The sequence below is a fragment of the Telmatherina bonti genome (genome assembly GCF_933228915.1).
Source record: "Telmatherina bonti genome assembly, chromosome: 9".
Taxonomy (NCBI): domain Eukaryota; kingdom Metazoa; phylum Chordata; class Actinopteri; order Atheriniformes; family Telmatherinidae; genus Telmatherina; species Telmatherina bonti.
In genome coordinates, this window is record NC_136627.1 from 35,119,192 (window position 1) to 35,130,838 (window position 11,647).

The 11,647-nt window shown below is 42.6% G+C and overlaps 1 protein-coding gene across 8 annotated transcripts in view; it reads right to left on the reverse strand.

The window, feature by feature from the left end:
• The window catches only part of ryr1b (ryanodine receptor 1b (skeletal)), a 114,662-nt gene extending 106,413 nt beyond the window's left edge, over positions 1-8,249 (reverse strand). For 6 of the 8 annotated variants that reach the window (XM_079246623.1, XM_079246621.1, XM_079246624.1 and 3 more), the window contains exon 1: positions 7,962-8,249. In XM_079246623.1, coding sequence (XP_079102749.1) covers positions 7,962-8,009 — 48 coding nt within the window. In that variant the 5' untranslated portion in view covers positions 8,010-8,249. The remainder of the gene's footprint in view (positions 1-7,961) is intronic. The other 2 variants (XM_079246626.1, XM_079246625.1) reach the window with 1 other exon arrangement.
• Between the last annotated feature and the right edge of the window lie 3,398 nt (positions 8,250-11,647).

An 11,647-nucleotide genomic window follows, 5' to 3' on the forward strand; every position in this document is an offset into this window, starting at 1 on the left:
CACTGCTGCTTTAAATGTGTGGAATTAATTTGTTATGCATAAACTCTCTCTTTCAAAACAAATGCTACAAACAGCAGCACAACTGTGGATGAACAGCTCTGCACAAGCTCCAGTGAATCCATTTCATTTTTTTCTCTCTGACGTGTTGCATTTTTACAGCCCAGTCAGAGAATTCTGTATCATGATGGCAATATTCCAGACTGATCTACTGGAAAATAACCCAGGAGTCATTGTTCATGCGGGTCAAAAGGAAAAAATAAAGCAGTATATAACCTCTAATGGTTGTGAGAGCAGCTGGACTTCTGCATCTTCTGTTGACATCTGCTGCCACTAGGGGGCAGTATCAGAAACATGTGGAATAATCTGAGGTGTGGGCTGCTCTTGGTTTTTCTAAAGTAAAAGTAAAAGATCTGTTTTGTAAGGAGTGAAACTAAGGATTCACTCATTTACAGGCATTCCCACCAGGCTAGTTTGGGGGAGTTGCTATATTTGGGTGTGGAAAGCAGAGAACTGTCACTTTTCTTTTGGTTTGGTTTGGTTTGCTTTCACGCTGCACTTTTCTCAAGTGGACCAAACAGTGTGCAGTGAGTTTCCCTGCATGTTGCTCCATGACACTTTTTAAACATGAACTTTTTAGTTCACATGATAATCAGTTTGCTTTCACACTGTAGCAAACTGCACCAGGGTTCGCTTTTTAAACAAACCAAAGTGTTCATGTTCGCTTTGCACCAGAGTTTAAATGCACATTTAGATTCTCCAAATAAGCTGTACTATCCATAGAAGTGGTTCGTTTAAGGAGAACCAAATGTTGCCAGTGTGAATGTGACCTTATGGTGGTTGCTTCAGACAACACCACCCCTAGAAGACAGTTGTTCAGGTAACTTGGTGGAGTTAATAAAAGTGCAGGAAAGCGAAGCAAACCACAGGAAGGTGCGGGTTCGGTTAGGCAGGGTGGCCTACGGTTCGGTTAGGCGACCTTGCCTAGCTGAACCAAAACCCTCAGACTAACCTTGTGTGAAAGCACCCTGAGTGTTAAGTAATGAAGCTTATCTGGTGATGGTGTCAGCGCTTTTCACCTGTGCCTTTGTGCTATTCATCAGTTATGCAGTTTCACCCTTTTTGTTGCAAAAACTGCTTTCCTCCACTTTCATCATCTCCAAGAACTTTGCATTATTAGGTTAGTCTGCCAGTCTATAACGAATACAACGAGGTAAAAAGCGATGTCGATGCATCACTCTGCAGTTATATAAAACAGCTTGGTGTACGTGAGTCTGAACATTTCAGCATAATATTAAAAACGTAAAATCCCACCAGAGACTGAGCAGAAACTGTTCTAATACTACATCTAAAAGAGTTCCTGTTGGGGTTGTAACACTGTGTGTATTTCTGACCCCGCTTTAGGTTTGACATCTAGATGATTTTTTGGCTGCAATAAATCTCATAAAACTATCAGTCAGGAACACTTGGTTCAATCCTTCCTTCTGCTTTTCTGTTCTCACACAATATTACTTTCCGTTCTCTCATTATTTCTCTGCTGTTCCTCCTTTCTGTCCTTTTTTCCCCTGCTTCCAACGCTCTGCTGTGGGCTTTCCCCCCGCCGCTCTATTCCTATTTTAGTTGTCTGCACCTGTCACTATCACATTCCCTCCTTCTGCTGAGCAGCAGATACTTTAAGGTCTCAGTTGAAGAAAGAGCCAGCAGAGACTCTCACTCACAGGGAAGACATGGAGCACATGAAGAACTGGCTGATAACTACTGGAGGAAGAAAAGGTTCAATCAAACCAGGGATTCACAAAATAAGGCTCTTTGTGGTTAAAAACATGAGACAGAAAGTTGGAAAAAGATACTTATTAATCATTGGAAAGGATATTTATCTGTTTTTACAGTCAGGGACTGCAACACACAGCAAACAGGTTAAGACAGGAGCCAAATAATGGCGACTTTTAAGGTTATAGAATGATTATTAGGTTATTTTAAGAAGCTAATTGCTGACAAAAACCGTTTCTAAAGAAAGATGAGTGAATTTAAGCATAAAATCTGTCATTTGTCAACAGACATGCAAAAAGAATAACTACTGACTGCTTAAAATCAGTGGTTTTGGAAGAAATATTGGAAGGGGTTTGTTTATTTTTTGCCTTTTTATCGTTCAAGCAATCTGGAGGAATTTCAGGAATTAAGGAAAAGGCATCAAGCCTGACCATAGCTAGATGAAATGGAGTCGGATCAGGGCTCTGTGATGGTACAGGGTGGGATCTGGGTTCTGTTGTGATACAGGGTCAGATCAGGGCTCTGTGAATCAACTGCTGGAATACTTTCCACCAGCATAACGTGTGTAACCCCAACCCTAACCCAAACCCCAACCCTAACCCTTACCCTAACCCAAACCTCAACCCAAACCCTTACCCTAACCCAACCCCTCCAGCAATTTTATAAAAGTAAGTCAATGTAAGAATCAGAATGTGAAGTAAGAAGCACTCCACCACCTACTAAAGTATATTAAAGCACTAATAATTCATAAATATGATCATATTGAAGTTAAAGTCCACGACCAAACTGGTTTCATTTCACTTTTCACAGTTAAACTGCTACAAACTACCACATATGGAAGATTAAACGGCCTCCATCCTTTAAAAGATGGTGAGTCAGTCAGACAGCAGCAGTTTGAAGGAGGGGGAAGTCATGAAAAAGTCATTTCAGCTGGCATGAGGCTTGATGTTCTACCGTTGGACTAAACAGAAGGAGGGACAGAAGCAGAGGGAAACCAGGAAGGATAACCAAACTAATCAGCATAAAAACAAAGCAAAAGCGCTGCAATGCTTTATTTACACACAGCTCACCACCCCCCCCCCCCCACCCCCCCCACCCCCCCACCCCCCTCCCGTCCGAGAGCAGACCACCTGTTTATTGTGTAAACTGCAACCACCGGAGCAGGCAGACTAACAGCTGCTGCTGATTTGTCTATGAGTTGTGTGTCTGCTGACCCAAACTGGATGTGTTCATCTCAACGGCTCAGCACTTCTAAAGCCCAGTTTTACCTCCTGCCCTCCCTGCATTCCTCTAACCCTGTCTGTCATGTGACGTGGTTACAAGCTGAGCTGCGCAGGAACACGGTGAAAATGACACACGCATAGACATATGGGGCAAAGCGGGTCAGAAGTTCAGGGTCAGAAGCAGAGATGGAGACGAGCTTTGCAACCAGATCTTAAAAGAAAAGAGAAACAGCATGAAACATAACTAGACATTTTACCTTTGGGCGTCTCTTAATCTGAATGAATAAATTTAAAACAGCTAAATCACTCCATCAGTGTCTCCATATGCCATTGGGCGTCCCTCAGGGCTCATTTCTTCACCAGACACTTTTTGGCATATTTATAAATGACATTCCTCAAGCAGTTAATAAAGCTTGTATTCGTCTCTGTGCTGACGACACAGTCTTATACTCCTCTAGTCCTTCTTCAGATGATGTTCCTATAGTTTTTATAAAATACAGCAGGTGTTTACCAACATAAATTTATGACCAAGACACAGGTTATGAGTTATGAGGTTTGGTTACAAAGGTAGAGCTGCCCAATCGATCATGGACATCATTACAACAGATGGAACCGTCCATGATCTGGCTACAGTCTATAAATATCTGAAAATTTAGCGACTGATTCTCACATCACATAATAAATCTATGTTACAAAGCATGATTTGTTTTTGATACAGAAATTGTTCCTCATTTCCAGCTGCTTGTTTGCTTAATTTCCTTATTTTTGTGGTGATACAATCTACAGACATGCGTCAAACTTGAAAAACTGGACATAATCTTCTTCTCTAATGGTTTTCCAATACTCATCGCAATTTTTATTGATTCAGCACACAGTTCTTATCATGCAACACATCCTCAAAATCCAGCCTCACTGTGGGTTTACAGCATGAAAATACTGCAACATTGCAAATGTTCTTCATGATTAAATAAGAATGGCAACATCAGACTTAAACACAAGCACCTTGATGTCTTTACATGTGCATCTTTAAAGTAAGAGTTTAACAGATAAAGTCTGAAAAATGGCGAGCCTGTGATTGACCATGAATGGGACACCTGACTGTCACAACAATAAACAACGTCTCCGTTCCCTGTGAACGCTCATGTGCACATACACTATGTCTCCCAGAGGATGCTGGTAAGTAGGACACTGACTCCTCTGGTTTCTCCCTCCTGGGCCTGAACACTTATAGTGTCACACTAAAAAAAGAAAGTGCTGTTATAGACTGGAACTCGAATGCCCCTTTAAACTCGCTCTCCTGCGTGAAATACACCACAAATGTGGCATCATGAAACAGTGACACAGCTTTCAGCATCCCAAGAAGAGAAAGTCTGTGTTACCTGGTGCAGATTATCGTGACAGCGTGTTGCTGGAGAGAAAAGGAAAAGCAAGCAGCTGCAGGCTACGCCAGCGTTCCAGAGCCGTGTGGAGGCTGCACGGCTCCACGTTTCCACAGAGGTCATCCACTTTGTTTAAGTGGACAGAGTTAAAACCAGCTACTGTGCTGCATGTGGAGTGGATAAGCCCCACTGGTGAGTCACAGCCCTGGACTCACCAGTGGGGACGGTTTTTGAAGAACATCATGAAACCAGAATAGAGTAGAGCAGCACTGCTGTCTAATGTGTGTGACCTTCTGTAATTTGTGAAAACAGTTGCTGGAGATGTGATGAAGATGTCACCGATGCAGCTTTCTGTTGCCTTGCTTCGTTACTGCTACGATATCTTTATGTGTTTGGAGGTTTTCCAACAGAAACTGGTAGGATTATTCAACTTTTTACTTCAGCTGCTGTCTCCTGCGGCCTGCAGAGAAACCAGCATGCAGCTACATGTGCTTCTGCTGAGCTTAAACTCGCCTTGTTCTGACTACTTAGAAGCACAAACACACAGAGAACAGCTGGCAACAAGGTGAGCTTCAACACTAACAAACTGAATAGTTTAATCCGTCGACGTATCAGTTGGGATGCAGATCATCTCAGTCCTAAAGACAGCAGATGTTTGTCTTCATTCACACCAAAACTTTTACTCCAGTGTGAACAGATTATTTAAAAGATCTTCACCTGGACCACTGTATCGATTATGGTTTTTATTTAATCAATACTGGGTTCATAAAGTGAAGAAAAGGGCTAAGAAATGGATACATGATGACAAAACTGAGAAAATTTTATGATTTCTGAAATAAAACTTTAAGGAGACTGTTATTACTTTAATATCCAAATGAATGTAATATAATACAATACAATACAATATAATATAATATAATATAATATAATATAATATAATATAATATAATATAATATAATATAATATAATACAATATAATATAATACAATATAATAAATTAAATCTAAGTTAAATGAAATAAAAAATATTTCAGAATGGATCCTATCTGCACTACCAGTCAGAAGTTTGGACACACTTTCCTATTGTTTTTAATGGGAAAGCGTGTCCAAATTTTGACTGGGAGTGTATATATTTATACATACATTCGTATCTATTTAAGTATTTATTTATCAACTCTTTACTGACTAAACAGTATTCCACTAAATGGACGATGCCATCGTAATGTTTCTGCCAGTGTCCAAAAGTCCAGGAACCATCTTTGAATCTTTTCTGATGGAATTTTCTGTTTAGGACCCGAAGCTGTGAATAATAAATGTAGACCTGCCTGCTGATGCTCATAGATCTCCTCTGTAGCTGTAGCTCATGTGCAGCTAGTCCTTTAACTGTGCTGTTTAATGGATGAAGGATAATGTGAGGAGTTACAGACATCCAGGCTGTCTAAGAAGATGACATCAGACAAGCTTCAGTCTGCTGCTGCAGCTGGTCCAGGTGAGGTAAAAACTCCTGGCTCACCTGGATGCAACCCAGAGGAAACGCAGCAGCAGAGCAGGACAGCTGATTCACATCAGGCCTCCCATCACTGGCCTCTAATTAAGTCTGATAACCAAACAGCCATCTGGGGGGATCCTCTGATCCAACACTGCATCAGCGCCTCAGTTTTTAGCACCGCCTCCCTGGTGCTGATTCAACCTGTGACCTCTGCAGTGGTGGCAAACATAAACCCCTTGAAGTCCACAGCATTAATAATTCACACAGAGCTGCATTGTTTCTCCTTTGAAGAGCCGTGTTTAATGGCTCCTTCCTATCTGAACCTCCAGAACTAAAGGACAGCCTCGATGAAGGCATCCACACCGTTCAAATAATCAATTTGCCGGCTCATGACTGGACAAAAAAAAACCAATGAATAAGCTGTTTATAGTTTTGTAATTGAAGCGACAGCTGTGTTGCCGTGTAATGTCGTCCTGTGAAGCCCAACAGGCATCCTTTCCACCAGCGTAACGTGCCTGCGGTGGTTCTGCATGCCTCCGTCTGAGTCCTTCCGTACTGGAACTATTATTTCACATCTAATTAGATTGGAGCGCCAGCGAGGTGAAACACTGCTGCAATCACAGCCACGACTTCGACAAAAACACGCTTCAGTTTGAAAACGTAAAAACTACACAGAGATGATGAAACCGCTGAATTCACGCTCACTTTTTTTTCATCTCCATGGAAACGGACAGTTATTACATGTTTATAATGTTTATGTAACTTATTATTGCTAGTTGAAAATTATCAGAATGAATAGTTAATTAACCATTAGGTTTTAAGTTTGGTTTATTTTAAATAAACTAACCCTACTGAAGAGAGGTTTAGTCATTTAAGTCACTGGTGTACAGCTGAGTTAACGCCTGAATTTATTTACTGTTATAAAAAATATATATATACATGTGTGTGTATATATATATATATATATATATATATATATATATATATATATATATATATATATATATATATATATATATATATATATATATATATATACACACACACACACACACACACATATATATATATATATATATATATATATATATATATATATATATATATATATATATATATATATATATATATATATATATATTAGGACATTTAGCTGCTTCCACAAAATTATTAGAAAAATATTAAGTTTCTGCAGCTGAAAGTTGTCCAGAAAAACAACTATTTTAATGTTGTTATGACAGATCATATTCAGGCTGAACGCCTCCGTTTCCACCTCTTCCACTCCCGACTGAACAATCACACGTATCCTTTCACTCAGGTTGGAAACACGCGTCGCAATGACTTCCACCGACGAGTTTTCCTACATTTTCATCCTGACGGTGGACACTTCAATGCTCTCTACGCGGGAATGTGAATAAAAATGTCATAAAAACTGTAACTAGAACTTGTGAAATAACCCACATTCCTCATTTAACTCTTTTATATCATTTTGGGGGGTTTCCCCCCCTCTGAGAAGAGGATATCTCAGCAATCTGACTGCGTCTTGACTTCTCCAAGAAAAAGACATCCATCTTCTGGGCAGCTGTCCCCTGCAGGCTCTGGGCAGCTTGTTGCTCTGCCTTCTCACCGAACACCACCAGGCTCTACTTTCCTCAGATATAAATAGATAACGATGCTAACAGATGCACCAGCCCCTGTCTGTCTATCTGGGCTTGCATATCCACACATCCAACTCTTCTTAAATCCAGAACATTCTGGATGTAATGTAGAAAAGTCAAACAATGAAGAGATCAAACTGGGTCAGCGGTGGAAGATTTCTGAGCTCGCAGGACATTAAAGAAATCCATTATGAAGTTTAAAGAGAGCAACCAATAAGCAGGTCATGGCACATTCAGGGCGCCGCAAAAATAGTCAACTAAATACAGAAGCTGGCTCGGGCTCTGAAAAGTGGCGTCACAGACTCAACTTAAACATCCAAATGTCCTGAAATGCAGAAGTGGAGAAAGTAAGACGGCAGAGGAGTGTTGAAGGATGAGGACCCACTTCCAGCCGGTCTGCCTTCATCACTCCTCTCCCGGCAGCCGGTGCAGGTTATGTGCTCACCGTTCGCAGGAACTGAATCTCCTCTTCTCCCTCTCCTCCTTCTGCCATCTTCCAGCGAGGGTTATTCGCAGCTCCTCAGGAGAAAAGAGAGAATCCTTCAGTTTTCTCCCTTCAGGATTTGGGTTTTATCTCCCTCCTTCCTCGTTGCTGTAACCCTCTTCCCCTCTCTCTCTCTCTCTCTCTCTCTCTCTCTCTCTCTCTGTGTCTCTGTGTCTCTCTCTCAGTGTTACAGTGTGTGTGTGGGTGTGCTGGAGGACGGCGTGAGTCCTCTGCTCTCACGGCGCTGTGAGAGAGAGTCCCGGCTCCTCTCTCCTTGTCTCTCCAGACGGCAGGCGATGGGAGGGATGGTGGGTGGGTTGGGCTGGGGGGGGGGGGGGGGGGGGGGGGGCACCTTCTTACACATTTATACTGCTCCCCATCCCGCCGTGCCGCCATGTTTGTAAAAGTGGGCCACTCCTACACATGCTGCCCCTCTCCATCACCCCCCCTCCTTCCACAAGTCCAAAGCTATAAAAGGAAAGGGGGGTGAGGACCAGCGTTTGGGGAAAACACACACACACACACACACAAAGATGCACCTTAACTCTGTGAAGTTGTTCTGCTCTGTGAAGGAATCCCCTCAGAAGCAGCTGAGTTAATGTTAATGTTCCAAACCCGGCTCGGGGGTCCCCGAGGCTCGGGGGGCCCCGAGGCTCGGGCTGTTCAGGACCAGAGTGGTTTAAATGACGGCCATGTCCACACACACCCCTGTTGAGGTGTATTTGCTTATGTTTTCTGTAATCTGAGTGTTTTAGGAGCCTGAATCATTTTGCATCCTTTCATAACGAGACGTGTCTGAGAAACGTTGCAGTTCACATCATTCAAAAAAACCTAAAATTTGCTTTTTATCAGAGGAAATTATTCATCCATAATCCACAATCCGAGCAGCTGATGAAAGCTTAAAATCAAACATGGTTTTAACATGGGGGGGGGGGGGGGACAGGTTGGAAAACAGGTTGGGAACCCATTTACACCTGAGACAGAACTGAAAAGTGACGCATGGAAATGGAATCAGGTCTGAAAGGATCCGTCAAAGTGAGATGCAGTCATCATCGTGAACTTCTAAGTATCAGAACTAAAACTGTTAAAAAAAACTAACATGGAAATTTGTTTAATCACATTTAGCAAATATAAACACTAGCTTCCAGCCTGCAGGCATCCAGGTCGGGGGTCTGCAGCTCCTCGGCCCCTCTGCGCTGCTCCTAAAGGAAAACGGTGGGATTCTACATGGAAAACTTTATTTGTGTCCAGAGCAACAGCTAACGGAGCACTGAAAGACTCTTGCAGAAGAAACACACAGAATTTCCTGAAAACTTCTCAATTAGAGACGAGTGAAAGAATGCAGTGTCGGTGTGAAACGCTCAGCAGTTCACAAGAGGCCAAACTCTGCTGCTCCTGCAGGAAGGAAGTCTCCCCCAGCAGAGAGTTCCTATTGGTTGGTTTTGATGGGCGGGGCCTGCGCTGGTGAATGAGAGGAGAGTTCCTATTGGTTGGTTTTGATGGGCGGGGCCTGCGCTGGTGAATGAGAGGAGAGTTCCTATTGGTTGGTTTTGATGGGCGGGGCCTGCGCTGGTGGATGAGAGGAGAGTTCCTATTGGTTGGTTTTGATGGGCGGGGCCTGCACTGGTGAATGAGAGGAGAGTTCCTATTGGTTGGTTTTGATGGGCGGGGCCTGCACTGGTGAATGAGAGGAGAGTTCCTATTGGTTGGTTTTGATGGGCGGGGCCTGCGCTGGTGAATGAGAGGAGAGTTCCTATTGGTTGGTTTTGATGGGCGGGGCCTGCGCTGGTGAATGAGAGGAGAGTTCCTATTGGTTGGTTTTGATGGGCGGGGCCTGCGCTGGTGAATGAGAGGAGAGTTCCTATTGGTTGGTTTTGATGGGCGGGGCCTGCGCTGGTGAATGAGAGGAGAGTTCCTATTAGTTGATTTCATCTGGCTCCAAAAGGTGCCAGCTGCACCTTCTGCGTTTCACCCGTTTCTCTCTTGCTGTCCTGCAGCAGTTCTCCAGACTAATACCGCGCATTTCCACATCAAATTAATAAGCGCTACTATCATGTCAACTTGCTGCTGAGAGACATGTAGTCATTTTTATGCACAGTGGTTTTAATTTCTGACTTACAAACATTAGTTTTGATTGAAGTTGGAGAAGTATGCTTTCTCAAATATATATATTTTTAATTGGAACCTAATTTGTTTCAATCTCTACAAAAAATTTTCATTCCTCACTTTTTTTTTCTCTCAAAAATCAGTTTTGGTTTCAAATCTAACTTTTTTGATTGGATAATAAAGACACAAATTTCTCTCCATAGAAGCTGCTGGATCCGTGTGATCTGAATCAGCTGTGTTGGTGGAGGGAAACAACAAAAACCTGCAGGTTACCTGTGGGTCCAGGACTGGAGTTTGACTCCCCTGATGAATGGAAAGAGTTAAATAAATCACAGATGTTTTTATCTGCAGAGACTGTCCAGAGCTGGCGCTTTAAGCTGCCAGAAACCAGCAGATCCCGCTGTTATGGCGAGACTTGACCTCTGACGGTCCACAGGTTTGTCGTTTTCTTCGTCGTGACACATGAAGCAACAAACTGCTTATTGTAGGTGACTTGTGAGGGTTTTCTAAGCCACAATAAATTAGCAGGACAGGTGGTGAAAACTGCTCTTTGATATGACTGCAGACCTCTGAGCGAGGCGTTGCACCCGTCACAAACACATGTGACTTTTTTCCATCTAAAACACGGACAGGCTTTTCTGATTCTTCCATCCTGCTTTGGTCACAATCAGACATTAGGTACATGCAACAACTTCTGCTGGTTTTCTTGGCGCTTGCTATGAAAGATTTGGTGAGTTTCTGCCTGCAGCTGGTTAGTGTGGACCAGAATATCAGCTGTCCCAACTGAGAGAGGAAACTGTGAAAATCAGTCATCCTGCGCATGGATTAACATGTTTTTAATAGATTAATGCAACATAATCTACAAATGAAACTGTTTGCATTAATGTTGTCATTTCGACACCAACAAGCAGAACTAGTTTCTTTTCTTCTGGTTTTAAAATGACATAAACAGAACTTCAGTGTAAGAACTTCACACAACGGTTTAGTTATTTAACAAAAGCTGAGCTGAAACTCAGAACCAGCGTGCTGAAGTCCAACCGGACTGCTTCCATGGGAACTAGGAAGCAGTCTGGATCCTCCAGATGCTGCAGATTAGATGTGAGGAGCAGTGTGGTCTGGAGCATTCAGCTGGATGTTCCCATTACTGGACTGGACCATAAGCTCCTTTCCAAACTGTATGGAGTCCATCTCTCCACAGAGAGTGGAAAACATGCAGCAACAGTCCTCCACAGCCACGCCGACAGACGGATAAGCTCCCAGAAACAAACATTAAAAACACAATAAGCGTCAACAAGCTGCTGAATCAGATGATGGACTTTGTTTTTCTCACACTCATTCTGCTTTTCAGCTCAGTTTTACTTTTCATTCTCCCATCAGAGGTCATCTTTACCTTCCTCTACAACCTGAACGCGACCAGAAGGTCTTTTTGTTTCTTATACGTTAACCTTCAGAGTTAAAGAAGATCAACTTTTTTGCCACATAAAAGTTTAAAAGTTCAACCGTCTGCTTCTAACAGAGTCTAAGAGTCCTAAACAAGCCAA